The 21,807-nt window shown below is 38.6% G+C and overlaps 1 protein-coding gene across 2 annotated transcripts in view; it reads right to left on the reverse strand.

Moving 5' to 3' along the window:
- Positions 1–21,807, reverse strand: part of COL14A1 (collagen type XIV alpha 1 chain) — a 225,567-nt gene that overhangs the window by 118,639 nt on the left and 85,121 nt on the right. For both annotated transcript variants that reach the window (XM_049853501.1, XM_049853502.1), the window contains exons 12-19: positions 20,943–21,088; positions 17,229–17,358; positions 15,533–15,672; positions 9,600–9,726; positions 8,252–8,391; positions 7,505–7,637; positions 5,745–5,804; positions 3,856–4,007 (exon numbers count right to left, since the gene is read on the reverse strand). In XM_049853501.1, the coding sequence (XP_049709458.1) occupies positions 3,856–4,007; positions 5,745–5,804; positions 7,505–7,637; positions 8,252–8,391; positions 9,600–9,726; positions 15,533–15,672; positions 17,229–17,358; positions 20,943–21,088 (1,028 nt within the window). The remainder of the gene's footprint in view (positions 1–3,855; positions 4,008–5,744; positions 5,805–7,504; positions 7,638–8,251; positions 8,392–9,599; positions 9,727–15,532; positions 15,673–17,228; positions 17,359–20,942; positions 21,089–21,807) is intronic.

Consider the following 21,807-nt stretch of genomic DNA (forward strand, 5'->3'; position numbering starts at 1 on the left):
GTGATGCTCTGAGCATTTGAATACAGTTATTCATTTCAACTCCGCCACAACTTTTTGAGGTAAGGAATATCATTACCCTCGTTTTACTGAGAGAGATAAAGAGGCTCATTTTACACATGGGAAAACAGAGGCCCACACAACTTACTGAGTAAAGGAGTCAGATTGAAATCTCAGGGATCTGGCTCTGGGGTTTGCTTTAACCACCTCACTCTACTCCACATGACTATTGCTTGAACCTTTTCACCCTAATGATACTCATTCCCAAGAGTAAACCGTAAACCTCCTCTGTAGATTTTCAATGTTCCTCCTGCCTGGTCTCTGCTCTTATGCACAAAGCAGGGCAAAGATGCGTTCCTATTCAAAACAGATGTTGCAAGCCACAGCAGATGGTGGGTTTGTCTATAAAACAATTCTATAAAAGATGTTCATAGTTAAATGGGATGCAAATCTAAGCAGTGAATTTTTAAAATTTTTTTGCAGAAATGCAACTCCATGTCTGGCTCCATTATCGCTCCAAGCTCTTCAGAGTAGCCTGGACCACATCCAGAAAGCTGTTCCCTGAAATAGAAAAAGGATTCCCTACACCTCATTAAATGAAAAACTCTTCCCTGCAATACAAAGCGGGTTCCTTACATCTCATTAAATAAATCTCATTCCATATAAGGTTCTGCTTTCTAGACAGTGTTTCTCAAATTATCTGCGGTAGATAACCGGGTGCTGTTGTTGCTGTTCTAATTCCAAACCACTGCAGCCCAATATTTTTATAAAATACTATAAAATGAATTGCTAGAAAAGTGATCATGTGCGTGGATATCACAGCAATGTCAAATTGCTATAAATATTTCTAAAAGCTTAATCTCTGTACCTATTTTGTAGGAAACTGAGTCACACTTTGAGTAAGCTTTTTCTAGAAAATGTATTGCAATGCAGAATTCAGGCCATGGTTATGAATTTTGACATCTAGGCTCTAGAGAACTCTGGAATCTTAACTAGCCCTTCACAAACCAAATAAATGTGAGAGCTTTCTTCTATGGGAACAAAATTTGGGGCAATGTCATTGGCACACCTTCATATGTCAGAGCAGAGGTGAAAGTCAATGCTTATGAAACATCCGACAGGTGGTTTTCCTAAGAGGTCAAAAGTTTTTTATTGGAAATGTTTGATTTTTATTATTCTTAAATATATTCATACTTCACCTATCTCAACTGGAAAAGTAAATTAAATTCACCTTGTTTTATACATATTAAAGCTGAGCTTTGGTTTTTTTTTTTTTTTTACATGCATTATTCTCCAACTTCAATGTTCTATTTTATCCCTTCCTCATTTAAATTAGCTTTTATAGTCAAGGCAAGATTGGAAAGGTGGTGAGAGAATGACTTTTCTTATCCAGGCGTTTTTCATTTCTCACTTCTATAATATGTTTTGGCCATCTGCTTACCCTTGCCACCCATCATCATTTTAAGATATCCATTTGGTCAGTGGGAATTTAGACCTTGGACTCTGACATAGTCTGTAACTGCCTGTCCTACCTTGTTTCTAGAGCCTAAATTTAGATTTGCCCCACTTTTTGTGTCCAGTAATAATACATTGCATTTGTATAGCAGTAACCCTTCATAAAACGGAGATACAAATTCTTCATTTATCCTCAGATGAGTCCCTGAAAAGATGCATGTATATCAAGTGTGTACAAATCCAATTAAATTGAAATTCAATAAAGGATCTTGATATTTAAAGATTTCTACAGTGCTTCCTTCAGTACAGCAAAAACTAATAATACAGTGAACCCTCTGAAAGCCAAAACTCGACAGGACCGCCTTGTTTTACCAGGTCTCACAAACTTTCTGCTTTTGACAGGGCATAGGCACCTCTTTTCTACAGCTCTCTATTCAGTGTGAAATATTTGAGTTTCTTTCTCTGAAACACAGGTTTCAGCTTTCACAGTTTTTACCATAATGACAGTACTTCTGCACAGCAAATATTTATCACCAAACTTATTAGTACTTTTTTTGTTTTTATTAAGTTTGTTTAACCGGGGCACATGTGTGGTTAAAACTTTTGATCTATTTTCTTTCATCTGGTATCCATGTGCTTCAAAAATAAGCAGTGGAAACTGAAAGAAACTAGCAAAGAGAAAATTACCTAGAGACAACCCAAAGTAAATATTATCACTATTTTACCTTGCACAGTTTACAAGTACCTGCATGAGATTAAATTGTTACTCTTTCCAAATTAGCAAGAATAATTCACCAAGAAACTGAATGTGTTTCTTGGAAAAAGTAAAAACAAAACAAACAAACAAAAACTCTAGCTAGCCCTGGAGAATTTTCATGGGTTTCACTTTTGAGAACAAAATTGCAATACAAGGACCATAACAGTGAAATAAAACCTCCAAATTATATCTTTAATTACCATTCCTAAACACAATTTTAACATTTTTTTTAAACTTGCCTATCACTTGAAATATATGGTTCAAGTGAATTTATAACTTAGTCTATTTCGTTTGTGTCCATTAACTTCCCAAAAGTACTCCTAGGCCAAATCTGGGGACCTTCTGGTTATTCACAGCGGGTGTGGCTATTCTCCACGCTATCGCTGTGTTTTCTAACATTTCCTGAGTCAGCTTGAAGTGAAGTACTTGCCTGAAAAAGTTTTGGGTCAGATAACTGCCTACATGACCAAATAATAAAAATAATTATTTCAAAAAAATTATTTCTAAAAAAGGCTTTGTGAATAAGAACATTATCCTCTGAAGGATAATAATGGTACCCTTGGGCAATAGTGAATGTTGGAGACTTATTTTCTAGAATGGTCAAAAATTATGCAGCAGAGGGTAAGGTACACAATTAATGAAGCAAAATAAAGCATATTTCGTGACTAGAAAAAAAAATTTTTTTATGCAAACTGAAGTAAACTTGTCTGACTAGAAACATGTCTATCTACAAAACCATTTTTGGGTTCCAGACTAAAAAATGAATGATATGTTGAAAATTAAGAAAACACAGGAAGGGTATGATTAGAAGTATGCCAAGTTTACCACCTAGAGAAAGAAATATAGATAAACAAAGACAACTCAACATGTAAAAATCAAAACCCTTGAGGGAAGACACTTGCGATTAAAAATAAACTAGAAGTGACAATAAATCTGCATAGCATGAGTTGATGTCAGTGAAAAATATAACTATTCCTTATCATTAACTATTAACAAATACAAATAGATGGCATTTAATTAGGAGCACTTGAAGTACAAAAATACTACCATTCATGTGTGCTTTGCTCAAAAACTTTTTATCAGATTTCCAAGGGTTTAAAAAATTTGTATAAATGTATGGAGTCTAGGTGGTACAAATGGTTAACATACTTGGCTGCTGTGTAAAAGGTTGGAGGTTCAAGTCTATCCAGAGGTGCCTGGAAAGGTCTGATGATCTAGTTCCAAAAAATCAGCCACTTAAAAACCCTATGGAGCACAGTCCTCCTCTGACACATACGGGTCACTGTGCATTGGAGGGGACTCGACAGCATCTGATTTACACACATACACACATGTGTATAATGAACTTTTTATGATCTAAATTTGGGGCTTTGACAGGAAGTCAAGGCAGCAGAAGCAAGGCTGGGGACCAGGTGCAGAAGCTTTATCAACTTGAAGCCGTAAGGTATGGAGAAAGTTTTGGAGATAGAAAGGTCACCAAGAAACCAGTAGTGAAGTTCGGATTAACCAGGAACATTAGTTTCTGGAGATGGTAGAGGGACTAAGAAATCAGTGGTAAAGCTTACATTGACCTCCAAAGATAGCCTTGTTAGCTCTGTTAGTCACACAACTCCATGGAGTTTCCAGTCAGCTGTATTTATACTGACCGTTCCTACCACTTCTTCTGCAGGGTCCCCTTGAGCAGTCAGATAGGTCACCCTGAACTGCTGCACACTGCTGTCTGAAATGTCCCATTTTACCCGCAGGCTAGAAGAGGTTTCATCATCTACAACCAGGTTTCTGATTCCTGTCCGGAAAACTAAAATAAACACAACCAAGGATTAAAGAAATTTTAACCCATCATATTCCAAAATGAGCCATGGGACCTATCTGTGGACACAGCAACAAGTATCATTCAATGGCCTTTTCTCCATCAAGTAGACTCACATAAAGCAAAAACGAATCTGCTTTAGTGGTTAATGGGAAGCCATGATACCTCCTAATAGCAAACAGAAATGGGTTTAAGACATACTTACAAGGTGTCCTGTGGAGTCCTCAAAATTATCAACTGTGTGTATACACTACTGAGAAAAACTGGGGAGGGGCCCTTGGACATAGGAAACTAGCCCATAGAGACCAAAAGGGAGAAAGTACATGAGAGCTTCACCCTAGTACTCTGTTGGAGTAATGGAAATGGAGGGCCAAATCTGGTCAGCCTCAATGTGTGATCCAGCATCCAACACACATCCCATCCACATGTCCCACCATTTCTATTTAAACACTAGTCACTCAAAGCACAAGCCTTTCACCATAGCTGCCTCTATCCATTCAGCCCACATGGGTATTATCCTTTCTCTGACATTCATTCAAACAACTTCACCTGTGTTCTCTGGCACATTCATTCTCATTTCCCAGGTACCTGCCCTCTCATTTGTCCCAATTTATCCTCTCCCTCCTGCCATAACTTCTTTTCATTCTGTCTATCTCCACTGGCCCTTCCTTCTCTTCATTCATTCATTCAGAAAACATTCATTGAGTTTTCACTGTATGTCAGGCTGTGTTATCTTGGAGATACAGAGTGATTGCCTCTTGACAAAAACAGTAAAAATGTCACAGAGGAGGTAGGAGATTGACATTTACCAAGCAAAATTTGGGGAAGGACCAGCCAGGCAGTGGGAAGAGGGGAGAACTTCTCACATTCCAGGTTAAGAGTTCTAGATGGCAAGAAGAAATGGAGAAGCATAGGAAATAAGGCTGAGGCCAGGGAGGTAAGCTAGAATTCAGTCATGAGAGATCTTGGATGTTATGAGACTTTGAGGCACATAAAGAGCACAATAAAGATCAATCAAACAGCGAATGGATAGATGGATGGAGGATAGATGGATGGATGGATGGAGGAATGGATGGGTGGAGGGAGGAATGGATGAATGGAGGGAGGAATGGATGGATGGAGGGAGGAATGGATGGATGGAGGGAGGAATGGATGAATGGAGGGAGGAAGGGAGGGATGGATGGGTAATGGGGAGCAGAAGGTTTTAAGAAGGAAAATAAATGAAATTCTCAGACTTGTGTTTTACCTAGTCAACTCTGACATGACTTTAGAAATTTATTAGAGGGAAAGATAAGCTGAGAGAGGAAATAGCCAATGTAGGAAGTATATACCAGCCAAATCTTAGTTACCTACCAAATGCAAGGAAACCAGGACATTAATAATTCTCAACAGAGATCACCAAAAGTCACTGAGGAGGACAATGACCCTGGGAGTTTGCTATGCTCACATTCTTGAAAAGGTTAAAAGGGAATCCAAGACAAACATGGAAAAGCTACAGGGATCTAATAGTGAGATTAGTGGGCTAGAAAATTGATTGGCATTTAGGGGTAAAGAAAATGTGGAGAGATTCTGAGAGGAGTGAAATGTAAACTGGCATGCCAGGGAAGGAAGGAAGGAGTATCTCTTTTCCTAACCAATAATGTAAAATAAATAAAACTGAAATAACAATAATTGTGTTCAAAGCAAACATTTCTTACAGGCAAATGGGTTCCCCTTTGTCCTTACCTGCAGTCACAGGTGTGGTAGGTGGTATGGTCGTGGCTGGTTCTGTCCAAAAACTGTCAACTGAAAAAAATGTTCATTTCTTAAAATTCTATAATGATAACACTATACATTTGTGTATAGCAGAGTGGCACAGTAGTTAAAGCACTCGGCTGCTAACTGAAAGGTCAGTGGTTTGGACTCACCAGCCGCTCCATGGGAGAATGATGTAGCAGTCTGCTTTCAAAAAGATTTACAGCATTGGAAACTCTATGGGGAAGTTCTACTCTGTCCTCTAGGGTAACTATGAGTTGGAATTGATTTGATGGCAGTAGGTTACAGCATTTTGTTGTTTTCAAAGAAAATTTCATCTATATCATCTCACTTGGTTCTCACAACAAACTTGTCTATGTTGGGAAAACTTAAGAAGGGAGCTATAAGTAAGGCAAACATTATCTATTCTACAGATAAAGAAACTGAAACTCAAAGACAGCAAACTTCATATAAACATTTAAATTACACCTACAAAAATATGAAACCTCCCAGTTACTTTGAAATAGGGGCATAACCATGATAATTAAAGGAAACTAAACAGTGCTGTAGACCAAGTGAAGTTGCTAGTGATGGTACCAGTTAATGTGCTCGGCTGCTAACTGAAAAGTTGGTGGAGTCCACCCAGAGGCACCTTGAAATAAAGGCCTGGTGACCTACTTCCAAAAAAGCAGCCATTAAAAAACATGTGGAGCATACATAGTTCTACTCTAACACACATGGGTTCACCACGAGTCAGGGTCAACTGGACAGCAACTAAATTCTTCTTCCTCGGTAGACCAAGTTTTAAGTTGTGAAATGTCTCCCAAAGAAAAAAAAGAGGCTACTAAAGAGGACAAGCTCAGGCAAGAAATAAATCTATTTCTTGAATCCAGCCTGAGCATCTGGGGGAATGCTGAGCGTTTACGGATGTGTGTGCTCCACCCAGATCTCCTCTTCAGGGCTGACCTGAACACTGGCTGCCAATGGCTCACAGCTGTGTCCCTCACTGGGAATTGCTTTGCCCAAAGTCACAGGCTCTGTCAGGAGGCTGCCCATCTCCAATGACTGGGGATGTGGGGATGCAAAGGACCAGCCCTGCTCCAGAGCTTCTAATCAGATTAGCTGAAGCCTCCCTTGCAGCCACATTAGTGGTCCACTTCTCCTTATGCTCCATCCTGCCATTCATTCCCTTACAGATGTATCTTCTGACTACACTCTCCAATAAACTTTGTAGATGCAATCTGCTGTCTCAGAAGCTGATTCCAGGGAAGCTAATCTAAGATAATTTATTATGTGTATAATACCCCATATCAAAAAAATAAAGAGATGGATGAATCGGTGAGTGAATTTTGTACAAAATTCCTGGAACCAAGATAAACTTACAAAATTCTAGACACTCTTGGACATATTAGCCCCAGGTTTGGTTGCTCATTTATTTATAAATTATTTCATCTATCATTCACCCATCCAGGAAGTATTTATTATACAGTTAAAAAGTACCAAGTACTGTTCTGACTGACCGCTGGGAATATAATGGTAAACAAGACAGATATGGTCCCTGCCTTCATGTTGACAATAGTCTAGGATGCTAAGATGCTTAATAAGTAAATTTCATTGAAGACGGAGTTATATGAAAACTTCTGGAGGACAAGGAGAAATCTATAGTTCTGTAGCCAGGAATAAGACTGATGGGGACCAGACGGATGGTGGGATCTATTTAAGTCTCTCTTTTTAGTCAGACCAGGACTTACGCGTAGTCCCGACAGCAGTTACCACCTCACTCTCACTTCCATCATCAAGTACAGCCAACAATGAAACTTCATATTCAGTGCCAGGCTCTAAGCCTTCAATAACATATGAGTCTTGGTCTTCTTGTAGGACAACCTGAAAAATATCTGGTGTTTAGTAACTAGGCTTACTTGAATAACACGGGAGGAAGAAAGTTATAAAGGCAGGGGTGACGGTTATTCTAATTGCAAACATAATTAACGTCACTGACTTGAACATGTAAAAATGGGTGAAATGGCAAGTTTTGTTATATATATTTTATCATAATGAAAATTTAAAAAATATGCAGAAGCCACCAAACAGAAGGTAGGCGGGGGGGAGGAACAAAAGGAAGGAATAATGAAGCATAAATAACCCTGGGGCTGATGAATTCAGTTTTAAAGTCAAACCAGAGGCTTTATTCCTTTCAATTGCCTCAATAAAGAAAACATTAATATTTAAAAAGTGGGATTTTGAAGTTTTATTAAATGTCATTTATGAAAGCTAGAGAATCTGAAGATATGTAAGACATAACTTGAGCCCTTAAACAATGCATTTTAATTGTAGAAAAACAATATGATTTGACATTATAAAATCTCCATGCCACGCAGATATTAATCACTTCCAGGATTTCCAACCTATTTTAAAGTGGAGACTAACTCAACCGCAGAAGTATGTGTTCAAGTCCAGATAAATGCTCCAATTTGTTTTCAGTATTTCAGACAACTTACCTCTTCAGTGTTCCCACCGTAGACTGGAATCCACATCAACTTGTGTTGCCCTTCATCAACCGACAGGGGATGCCAGGTCACTCTAAAACTGTCTGTCGTCACCTCATCAATTTCCAAGTATTGTTGGGCTGGAACGTCCTCTGTAAGCCAACCAAGATGATTTTGGTAGGGGAATGAGAAGGCAAGATAGCCAAAACTCAAGCAGCTCCCAGGAGCCTTATGGAAAGCAGACTGAGGAACTTTTTTTTGCGTCAGGAAAGCACATGGAAGAAGTAAAAGCAATGTTGATCTGTCCACTGTGGCTTTCCATTTCCAGCATTTACCAACAGCATAAATGAGGAAAACCATGGAAATAACAGATTTTTAAAAGTTTCTCAATAATGTCCAGAATTCTTAGATTCTCTATCTGGCTCTTTTAGCTTAATTATGGAAAGTAGGTGTATTATATTCATTAATTTTCAGAGGAAATTCACAAAATGTTACCCTAAAAGACAGAAAAACGTCCCCTTTTGTCTTCATTCATTTTAGTGCCTAAATCACTCCCTGGTAATAACTATTAGAGAAGAACGTTTATCCTTTTAACTTGCACATATGGCTGTTGTCAGAAGCTAAATATAACGTATCAGATCTTCCAGTATTCCCTGGTGGTGCAGTGGTTAAGTGCTTGACTGCTAACTGAAAGGTCAGCAGTGCGAATCCACCAGCAGCTCCGCAGGAGAAAGATGTGGCAGTTTGCTTCCATAAAGATTACAGCCTTAGAAACCTTATGGGGCAGTTCTACTCTGTCATACAGCATTGCTATGAGTCGGAATCAACTCAATGGCAATGGGTAACACTTCAGGGATGTACAATAAAAAGCCTAACATCCAATCACACCCAAAATGAATAATCACATCACTGATTTTTATTATCTGAAATTGGGGATTGATTTTAAAACTCTTTGACAGGACTCCATGAGAATTCCAATTAGAAGTTCCTGAATTTTTTCTGTGAACATTATTTCTCATTCCAGCTTCTTTCTCATCTCTCTCCAAATTACTTTCTCATCTCCTCAATATAGTACTAGATTAGTTTTCAAGTGCCACCAATGATAAGTCTGGAAAGCAAACAATAGAATTATTACAACCAATAGGCAAAACAGTTTTACATTTACTGGGCCATTACTGGGTACATACAGAAAGAGAAAATATATTCAAACCTTATACTTAATTTTAGAATTTAGAAATTTCTATATTCTTAATATTTTAGTCTCCATTAAAATATATTATTCGCTATAGTCTAACCAGTCCACATTCTGGCTCCTATACAGTTATTCCTGGAAATCTCTCAGAACCATAATGAGGCTTACCTGTGGTAAAAATTCCAGTCAGAGGCTCCGACTGTCCTTCATCATACATGGAGAATATGGCAACGTTATAATCTGTAAGGGGTGTCAAGCCTTTCAGAGGAAATGTAGTAATAGAATCAACTTCAACCTGCAAAAGCGAGAAGACATATTAGCTATATTTGATGGGTGGAAACAGAAATCATTTTATTACTGTCTATCTCACTTGGCTGGCAGGAAAGCTATAAGTACTGAAGAAAAAAAAATCCTTCAGTTATAAACTAGTCAACTCTTGGCCTTGCACAACCTGGGCATGCCCTGTGACTCTGCCACACTCTCACAGCCACAAGGTCAGGTCCACGTATTTCCCATCTCAGCAGCATTTGTACATGCTGTTCATTCTGTCTAGGACCCACTTTCCCTAGGTCTTTTCAAAATTAGCTCTTTCTCGTCTGTCAGGACTGTGCTATAACTCTACCTCCTCAGAGGGGGTTTCTCTTTCCTCCTCGATAAAGTTATTCTGCAGCTCTGCCACTTGTTTGTTTCCTCCCTAGCATCTATCACAACCCACAATTAGTTTACTTCTTTGCCTGCTTGGCCTATCTCCTGAATAGAGTGTACATTCCTTGAGAGCAAAAGACATCATTTAGCTAATTCACCCCTGTATGGTGAATTAGGCACTCAAGAAATATTTTCTTGAATGAATAGAATAAGTAAATAAAAACGAAAGTAGAGGCACCAAAGAACCATTTTAAAAGAGATAAGAAAGGGCTCATCCAAAATAAGGGCCAGCCCAGAGATCCCATCTGCATTTCTAAGAAACCAACTTCAGGTCAAAAAACAGTGCCAACCCTGAAGAACTGAAGAACTTCCATTCTCACCCTTTTGGGACACTGAGCCACTCTGCTGGAGAGAGGCCCAGCCAACCCTGCCCTTTCCAGCCTCTAGCTGAGGTATCAGACATGGGAATGAAGTCATCTTGGAAGTTCTAGCTCTGATAAATGCCAGTCACCCCAGCTGACACCAGTGTAACAGAGACAGGCTATCCCTGATGAGCCTGCCTAAGTTGCATAATCATGGGTTATTAACTTTAAGCTATTACGTTTTGAGGGGTGGGTTACACAGCAGTGGTTAACTTGAAAAAGTTATTATCTTCTTCAGTGTCAGGGCCTGATAAGATTGTCGGTAATTCTTAGCACTTACCACAGCCCTCTAAAACCAAAACCAAACCCATTGCCGTAGAGTCGATTCCAACTCACAGCGACAGTATATGACAGAGCAGAACTGCCCCATAGGGTTTCCAAGAAGCTGCTAGTGGATTTGAACTGTAGACCTCTTGGATAGCAGCCAAGCTCTTAACCACTGCACCACCAGCACTCCACAGCTCTGGGGCAGCTATTTACTACCCCCAATTGGAAGATGCAAAAATGAGATTCTCAAAAGCTAAGGAACTTGCCCAGAGAAAAGCCAGCAAGTACCTAGGGCCGAATCACAAATCTTTAAGACTCCAAGTCTCAAGCTCTTAAACACTATCTACACTCTGACTTCATTATTTAACTCATAGAAAAAACAAATCTGTATGTAAAATAGGAGTTCAAGAAATAATTTCACATACAATATTGGCATATTGTTATCCATTGTTTTGAACTGCAATAGCTAAGATTTATTGAGTACACACAATGGATGTTTGCATACGTCACCTGATTTAACAATCAACTCCAAACCCTTTGAGGGAAGATACTTACAGTAACCATTTTACAAACAATGAACTTGAAGCCAAAAGATCTTAACTCACTGGTCCTAAGTCACAGAACTATTAACTGGATATACGGTTAAGCCCTGACTTCATTCTTAATTTCATATTTCCGACAAATAGGAATTTTGTAAAGGTATTAACACCATCGAGTTGATTCTGACTCATATTAACCCTATAGAACAGAGTAGAACTGCCCCATAGAGTTTTCAAGGAGCGCCTGGCAGATCTGAACTGCTGACCTCTTGGTTAGCAGCTGTAGCACTTAACCACTATGCAACCAGGGTTTCCAAATATATACACAAAAAGTTAAAAATGTCAAACTGCCAACCTTTTGGTTAGCAGCTGTAGCTCTTAACCACTACGCCACCAGAGTCTCCACAAAAATTTCTTAGGTATACCCAAAACAAGTGGGACACACACATAAATTAATGCACACACACACACACACACATATTTATCTTTTAAGAAAATCTAGCTTATTTATCGAAGTAGTCCATTTGATACCGAACAGACTATGTTTCAACATTGATGATTTTATTTCATCAAATGATAACATTTAGATATCAGTTATTTTTATTAAAGTTATGACACATTTCAAACTATTAGTTTTGGAACCAATTTTATTTGGTAGTACTTTTAAGACGTAGGAGAAGAATCTGGGAAAACGAAAACTAATGACAGTGATCTCATTGTTATGCAACCATTTTGAGACTAATTACTGAAATAGTCTAGCTAAAACTGAACTTCATCTAAATTTTGGGAGGAACATGGAAAGTGTCCTCGATGAGCAATGAGAGACTTGGGCTCTGCCTGGCTCAGTTGCTGAGTCCCTGCTGTCTAGAGCTGGGCTTGCCTCTCAGTCTCAGAACTGTAGCCTGTGCATTTATAAAACTCAAATGGAAGCACTTAAGTCCCCAGTATGTTTGCACATTTCCCCCAATGCTTTCACAGTAAACGCAATCCGATGGCTCCTGAGCTTAGTTGGTAAGTCATGCTTTGACAATATTTGATTCTGTAAAGATGGCACGAAGTGCTATCTGTAAAGAACTCAGAACAATGCCTGGCTCACCACGGTGAGCACTCAACAGTGTTAGCTGAGCTGCCACCATCATCATCATCACCACAGACATTAAAGAACTATCCATATGGGATCAAACTGACAACTCGGAAGATTAGGTAGGAACCTAAGGGGGCAGCGAGTTTGTGCTATGCAGGAGGAACAAATCAGAAAAGGAGGGTAAGACTGGTTGCACGATTTGAAGAATGTAACCAAGGTCACAGAAGTACATGTAGATATGGTTGAACTGGTGTATTTTATTTATTTATTTTTTTTATTGTACTTTAGATGGAGGCTTATAGAACAAATTTCTCATCAAACACATTGTTCTATGACATTGGTTAATAACCCCACGGCATGTCAACACTCTCCCTTCTCAACCCTGGGTTCCCTATCATGAACTGGCGTACGTTTTGCTGTGTATATTGACAACAACAAAATTAATAAAATTTAAAAAAAAAGAAAAAAGCATAGACATTTGTTTAAATGCCTTGTTCCATTTTTCCTCCTTGGCCTCCAAATATTACAGATGGTGGGCGGGGGGAGTAGGGATAATATAGGAAACAGAGAGGAGAAGAAAACGAAGCAGAAGAGAATGAAAAAGGAAAAGAGGGAAGGAGGGAGTCTGGGAGAATAAGGAAGCAGAGAAATACTAAGTCTAAAGTGGAAGCTTTCACAATCAATTACATGGTATATACTAAGTGGATTTTAGTTGGGACATTTGCAAGTTTATTCCAGGATGTTTTGGAACAGAATTTTCTTTAAAAAATCCAATTTTTGTATTTTCCATAAATGGAAGTATGAATTAATAAAAGCTAAAGCAAAATCTAGTAGTAATATTCACCCCTAAAATATTTTCCAAAGTTAAGTGAAGTAATACATCCCTTAAAAATGCTTATCCAGCAACCTCTGCTCTCAATTACATGGCTACAAATTAAGAATTAAGTCAACACACACGCATACACCAGTCAAAGCAAATGTTGCAGAATCCACAGAGTGTTTATGCATCTAACTCGTATAAAATGTTCTCGGATCATTTCGAGCTCATTTATCAAGCATAATTTTCTAATTTCCCAGCACAATACAAGTAAGGAATTGTAAGACAACTCTACAACAAAACAGACACACTTCCAAAAGATCTATTTGTCTGGGGCCATTTTTTATTAGGGCAAATAGTTCAAAATACTAGAAGAGGCCATGACTATTATTTATTATATCATATAATTAAATGTATAAATATAACTAATATACATAAGTAAAATTATTTTTGTTTTATTAAAAATATTACCAAAGCAGGATGCTTCACATGAACAAACATTGACCAGTAAATAGAGTTGTGTTATTTTGGTTGTTTAATGAGCCAGTGTATTAAAAATGGTAAGTATCACATAAAAATGGAAATCCCTGGAGTCTCTTCCACAGTCAGGAGGTCATGCAGCCCTAGACCTGGATTTCTTTGCAGCAGCAATCTGCAGGCACTAAGGCTGGCTGCCTCCTGCATGGACACACACTCTCCAACACATCAGTCCCCACCACCGCTAGAGTTCCTGATTCTGAAGCCAAGGTGTCCATTGTCATTTATCATCGATCTTGAATTGTTTTCCTTACAGTGGAGAATTGCTTCTATATTCGTGTCTCAAAAGTGGAAATACACAATACAGCTAAGTTAGCCTCATGTTTCAAGAAAAACAGACTGTATTTCTTTGCAGACGTGACTATTTCTACCCGTTCAATGGTCTGATGCGTTCATTTACACCATCCGCCTGATCCTCCTACACACATGAATTTGCAACCCTTGGGAGAGTAACCTATTTATTGCTGGTGACAAAGGGAGACCTACATAGATCAGTGGTTTGAGTTTCAATTGTTTTACTACTCCAAGCTTTTGCCTTCAGAAACAAAGCACCTAATCCAAATGATTCCAGCTTTATCAGAAATATTTGTCCTCTGCATTCATGAAGGTGTAATGAAAGATGTGCCCATTTGGACAGCACCTTTATATAATAAAATATTAAATTTTATATTATATAGCACCTCTATACCACTGGCAAACGTGCACATATTGTCCACCCATTACCCGATGCTCCATACGAAGGTGCATTCTGTAAAATACAGCTTGAATTTAGTTATAGAAAAGCCTTTATCTCTGCGTATGCAGCTATTTGCTTTATTTGGTCAGAAAATAAAAATGATGTAATCCAGCATATTTCGCTCTTTATCACAGCTTTTTGGACCAAAATAAGGAAGAAAAATGAAAATAGCTTTGCTATTTATCCTCTAAGACATATTTCCAAGGAAAGAATTTCTAAAAATAGTTGATACTGTGCACAAGGCACTTTATTGGTTTCATAATTTCTATTATTTGAAAGTGTTTTTTGCACAAAACTTGCATTCTTCATTCTTCAATTGAAGCTCATCTAACTAAGGTCCTTCAGATGCCAGCTTACCCAAAAGTGGAGGGATAGACTAGGAAAACTGACATCATTTCTAGTTTATTACCTCTACAAAAATTCATACTTCCTCACAGGCTGTACTTTCCAAAAATGGTCACATCAATAGATATCTCCCATCTCACAGACTCCTTTCATAACGTAAATGGCAAGCCTCCCATAAGAGGTGGAAACGGGTTCCCCTTGGCATTAGATCCCTGCAGGGGTTGTGACATTTTATATCAATGAAGTATAGTAGAGGTGATATCATGTGACGTCTATGGGTGAATCATAAAAGGCAATATAGCTTCCACCTGGCTTGCTCTCTCTTTGGACACGTCTTGGGCTCCTGAGCCAACATGTAAAAAGTTCAGCTCCTCTGAAGCTGCTATGCTGGAGAGATCATGTGAAGAACCTACTTAGTGACATAGAGAAATGCTCTAGCCCCCAGATGTTCCAATCTTCCAAGGCCAGACATCAGATATATGAATAAAGAAAACTTCAAGATGGTACCAGTTCCAGCCACTACAACCTCATGAAAGAGTCCAAGCCAGAACTGTACAGTCAAGCCTCTCCTCAATTTCTGACCAAAGAAAAAGTGTGAGAGATAGTTATTGTTGGTTTAAGCCACTATGTCTTGGGATGATTGGCTATGCAGCAATAGATAATTAACACCTAACTACTCAGAAAATATACTTCATATGCCACCACTTACCTCATTGATTTCAGTCCCATCAACATTGTTATATACAATTCGATAACCACTGATCCTCTCTGATGTCGAGTCCCAACTTAATCGAGCACTGTTAGAGCCAATATTGGTGATTCTCAGGTTTCTTGGTGGACTTAAAGGCACTTTACAGTAAATGGAATGAAAAATTTTTTTTTTAATTTAAATAATATACATGTAAGAAAGACAAGAAACAACTATCTTGACTTCTAAACTACTTACATATGAAAAATAACCACCTGGGTAATAACTTATAATGCTAAAATAACCAATGAATTGTCTTACAAAAAACAATGCACTCTAATAAGGAAAAAGAGATTTCTTTGTAAGGAACAAATAGTAGGAATAAGTTAAATGTGCTTATGAATAAATAAGATTTCAGTACATTTTCTGTGCTTTTTTTTCCCCAAGTCAGAGCAATTATTGTAGCTTGATACAAATAAGTGACCTACTGGATCAAAACCAGGGCACCTGAAATCAAGTCTTAGCCACTCCACTCAACCACCATGTGACTGTAGCAAAGCCATTCTACTTCGCTGCTCCATGATTTCCCATGTGCAAAATGATGGAGAAGCCCATTTGTCATCTCCAGTTGGGTATCTAGGCATCTCCAACTTAACATGTCCAAAATTGAACTACTGACTCAAGCCCCTCCCTCAGTATTTCCCTCTGAATAAATGGAAACTCCTTTCTTCTCATTGCTCAGGCTCAAAAAACCCTGGAGTCATCCTGGATACCTCTTTCTCTTGCAGCCCACTTCCAACCCATCAGCAGTTCCTTCGATATATATTAGGAATCTGACCACTTTTCTTTACTACCGCTGCTACCATCTTGGGGAAAGCCACCATTACTTCATGCTTGGATTTTTGCAATGGCCTCCAGCTGCTCTCCCTGCTTCCATCTTTACCCAGTATAGCTACTCTTGAGTGAGGAGCCAGAGTGATCTTTTAAAAACATTAAGTCAGATAATTGCACTCCTCTGCGCAAAACCTTCCAAATGGCTCCCCAACTTCCTCAGTGCAAACCATAGTCCTTACAATAGTCTACAAGGCCCTCCGTGCCTGGCCCTCTGCCATCTTGTTAATCCTGTCTCCTACTACTCTCTTCTTCACTCACACCACTCAACTGGGATCTTTCCTGGTCCTGGAACTAAGCATGCTCACTGATTTGTTACCCCTTTTACCTTGAATGCTGTTTCCCCAGATATCTGCAGAGCTGATTTCCTCACCTATCAAGGTTTGTGAACAAATGTTACCTTCTCTGTGAAGCTTTACATGATGACCTTATTTAAAATAATTCTTCCATCCCAACTTCACTTATCTTCCTTCCCAGCTTATTTTTTTTTTTGCATTGCACATTTATTGGTTTACTGTCTCTCTCTACCAGCATATTATAATCTCAGGAATTGGGGGATTTAGTTCAATTTTGTTCCCAGCTTTATCCCTAACACAGCACATACTCAAAAAATATTTGTTGAATGAATGAGTAATTACCTGCCCTGGATAAATCAGTATTTTTGTGGGACTAAATTAAAAACGAACAAACAAAAACATAACACTTTGCTGTTGCACTGAAATTATTTAAAGAGGTGATGATATTTCTGCAGAGTTCTAATGATTAATTCCATAGCCTTTTGGCAAATCTTCAAGGACTCCCTTCTGACTCTGACTTGACTACTCACATGTTGTTTCTTGTCCTGTAACTGGGTCACTGGCCTCCTCTCCAAACATGGCATAGACAGTGACTGTGTATTCCGTATTGGGTAACAATCCACGCAATTCAATATCTGTGTGGGTCTCTCCAATTTTCATCTGAAGAGAAAACACTTATCAGATCATTTGCCAATGTGTATTATTAATACTGACAGAGTAGGACTGCATAAAGGTGAGACTTGGTGGAATAAAATGTTGAATCTCCTCACAACCCTTTCATCACACAGGCTTCAGTTATAATATTTTTTAATTGTCTCATGCCATTTTATATTAGGAACAGACACCGTGGAACCATAAACAACTGAATGTACTCTTGCACGCTGTTTTAGGATAACCCTCTACATCTGGACAAATGGCAACTGCAGCCAGAATAACAAGGTCTAGTACATGGCCCCCCACAAAGTACGGGTGGAACTGAATGAGAGTGTTCTTCTAGAAAGAGTGTGACCTCCAGGGCAGCATGCTTGAGGCAGGACCATGTGGGCATCTTTCACTGCTCCATTAATTCTAACCAGCGCCCTGGCTGGATGCCCTGTTTTTGCCTCAAGCCTGACTGAGCTGGGCCAATTGGGCTGCCCCAGTCAACAAGGAAGACTGTCCAGGGAGGACTATCCAGCAGATGGCAAGTCCCTTCAAGTATTCAGAAGAGATAAATCCATTTTGAAGCCCAACTTGGCAATTTGCTTTTTGATTCTAGGACAACTATGCTGACTCCTGGAGTCAGTCAAACTAGCTAACACTCTCTGTTGTGCAACAAGTCACAGGATAGTTTTATTTATGTTTTGAAAAGGAAAAAAGTCTCTACAATAGTTGCCAGTCACACTACTGCCAGTGTTATTTTTAAAGTAAAATTTTTATATTTTGAAATATCTCAACAGATACAAATGCACAGAAAATACACCCGGATGTACCCACTATTCAGATTTAATAAATGTCAAGATTTTGCCATATTTAGTTCAGATCTCTCTAAAAAGAACATATTCAGATTAACACAGAAGTATTTTCTCAATCTTTCTCTACCCTGATGCTGATGTGTAAGCACTGACCAATTTTTATACTTCTATATACATACGTGGAAACCCTGGTGGCGTAGTTGTTAAGTGCTATGGCTGCTAACCAAGAGGTCAGCAGTTCGAATCTGCCAGGCACTACTTGGAAACTCTATGGGGCAGTTCTACTCTGTCCTACAGGGTTGCTGTGAGTTGGAATCGACTCAACGGCAGTGGGTTTTTTGGTATATACGTATGTGGAGTCCTGGTGGTGTAATGGTTTAGAGTTCAGCTGCTAACCAAAAGGTCAGCAGTTCAAATCCACCAGCCACTCCTTGGAAGCTCTATGGGGCAGTTCCACTCTGTCCTATAGAGTCACTATGAGTCAGAACTGACTTGACAGCAATGGGTTTGGTGTCTATATGTACATATATATATGTACACATACACACACACATCTGTAAACAATATAGAGTTCTCTGTGTTTTAACAATGTGCATAAATGGGACCATATTGATACAGCCTTTTCACATTTTTTTTTTATTTTTCCTCTCAAAATTGTTTCAAGATCTATCCATGTAACATTGAGTTGGCATTATTTAATTCCCTTATGGCATTCTGTTATATATATATATGCACCATTATTCTTCCATTCCCCTATTGATGGACATGCTAGTTGTTTAAGATATTTTGATCGAACAAAGTACCTGCATTAAAAAATCCTTCAGGTTGTGTTCCTAGCATATACGCCTTTAAAAAAATGGTATATATCTTCAACTTGACAAGACATTGCAAACTCTTCTCTGAAGTGGCTCTACCAGTTTACTTGCTTCCCAACTGTATATGAGCAATTCTGTTTCCCCACATTCTCACTATCACTCATTTTTTGCTTATATGTTGGATATGAACTGGTATTTCTTTCTTTTTTATTTTACTCTTTCCTAGGGAGGTTGAGCAACTTTCTAGCATCATTTTTTAAGTCTCTCTCCTGCCAAAATAATTCAGGTGAACAGTAGGTCCAAATGGGTAAAAGCTGCAGAGACCTTGGAAATAAAAAGAAGCATGTCACCAATTCTCTGTTCATTACCCTCAAATTTATCATATTTTTAGCCCTAAAGATTTCTGTCATCAAGAGGCAGCTTTTTGACAATTTTCAAGAACCAAGTTCTGGTTCTGCCTCTTTCATCCTTTCCACCTGCCTGGTCATGGAATTTCTGAGTGTCATAGATGCTTCCTGTTTATTCCCTGAATGTCTGCATTTTAGCAACTGCCCCTAAAAAAAAAAAAAATTAGAACTAAAATAAACCATTTGATGCATTATTTGAAATAATGCAAAAAAAAAATCAAATCAATGAGATATATTTCTCTACATCTCCAAATAGTAAAAACTTTAAAAAAATGAAAACTGGGGGAAACACTCATTCATACACTGCATATAGCAATATGGGAATTTTCTAGCGAGCCAATTGGAAATACCTAGTATAAGCTTTAATAATTTGTATAATCTTTGAAAAAGAAACTCCATTTCTAGAAATTTATCCTAATACCTGGCAACCATACAAAGATGCACGATCAAGAATATTCACAAAAACAGTATCTATACAGCAAGCTACCCAGCAACATGGGATTAGTCAAACATGTCCTGGTAAACCCAAAGACCAAACCCATTGTCGTCAAGTCAGTTCTGATTCATAGCAACCCTACAGGACAGAGTAGAACTGCCCCACAGGGTTTCCAAGCAGTGCCTGGTGGATTTGAACTGCGACCTTTTGGTTATGCAGCCATAGCACTTAACCACTACGCTACCATGGTTTCCATGCCCTGGTAGAAACCAACGAAACAGTACTCTGCAGCTATTAAAAGTGACAATATAGAATATTATTTAACGGCATAGAAAAATATTCACAATGAACTTAATGAAAGCAGCAGGCTATAAAATACTATTTATAGTAATCACCCAATTTGCTGTATTTAAAATGCATTGAAGAATTGGATGGTGCCCAGCTACCATTACTGAACACTTTGATCAAAGATTCTATAGAAGAATCCTGATCAAAAAGGGAAAAATGCAGAACCGAATTTCAAATTCTCATGGAATCCAGACTTTCTGGATCCATGGGAGCTAGACGAACCCCTGAAACTATCACCCTGAGATAATCTTTAAACCTTAAACCAAAAATATCCCCTGAAGTCTCCATAAAAACAAACAGTAGTTTAGTTTAACTAGTAAAAAATGTCTGCCTTGAGCATTATGCTCTTTTAAGAACTATCTCTATGGGATCAAACTACCAACAGCAACTGGAAAGATTAGACAGGAACCTTAGGGGGCAGTGAGTTTATGGCAATGGAGGAAGAACAACTTGGAAAAGTAGGGTGAGAACAGTGGCACAACTCAAAGAATGTAATCAACGTCACTGAATTGTACATGTAGAAACTGTTGAATTGATGTTTTTCTGCATATGTTCTCAACAACGACAAAATAAATATATTTTTTAAAATGCATTGAAAAAGATTATTAACTATATGTTACCAGTGGCTATCTCTAGGTGGTGGTATTACAAGTGTTTTGTTTCTTGGGTTTTTTTTCCAATTGCTTATCTGAATTTTCTAAATTTAATAAATTGAATTTTTATAGTAAAATTATTTTTTTAAAAGTTAAGAATTCTGGGGCTGTAGTGGACAGTAGGTAGTTACCTCTTTTTCATCCCCAGCCAGACCCTCGGTGAGAGGTGCATAAAGTATCAGGTACCCTGATGCCCCGGGCACTGCATTCCATTTGACCCGCAGACTGTTCTCTGTCACATCGTACAGTTCAAGGTCAGCAGCCATGGGTAAAGCAACTGCAAGAGGAAACTTTTTTCAGTGTTCAGCCATTTATAAGTGCACTCACATATTTCAAAGTATCCAGGTGCTGCTCTTTACAAAGCGAACATGGCTTATTTTTCAGATAATGTTCCTCCTTAAATCTGTTCACAAAAACCTCATAAGTCCCTGCTGAGAGGGTAAACACAGTGAACGTAGTGAATGCTTTGGAACCAGGGATTACCTCGTCTAGTCTGCTTAGATCCCACTATGGTGATGGGCATGATTCTCTGGGAGCCAGTCAAGGGTAGGGGACACCATTCTACCCATCAAGAAGCACCACTCTACCCATCAAGAAGAAGTGCTTCAACCCATCAATAAGCACGTGGAAGCCATTGAAAATGTCTTTTGGGTCATTTAGACAGAATAGGTGGGTGAATGAACAAATACAAGGATGAATAAATGCTCACTGACCCACTCAATCAGAGACAGTAGTGAGGCATGACTAAGTCGAAAGACTAACTCATGACTAAGCAAAAGAAAAATGGAATAATCAAGAAATAAATTGGGCTAGATTTGAGGGGAAGGACAAAGGGATAAGAATAAATTTCGAATTTCTGACTTAAAAAAAAATGCCAATGAATAACATGAAACACTGTGCTTTCCAAATATAATTCAAGGCCCTCCATAATCTGGCCCTGCCTTCTTCTCTAACCAGAATGTTCCACTTCAGGTCTTTGCAGGCACTTGCAGTTCC

Source organism: Elephas maximus, chromosome 15 (assembly GCF_024166365.1).
Source record: "Elephas maximus indicus isolate mEleMax1 chromosome 15, mEleMax1 primary haplotype, whole genome shotgun sequence".
Lineage (NCBI taxonomy): Eukaryota > Metazoa > Chordata > Mammalia > Proboscidea > Elephantidae > Elephas > Elephas maximus.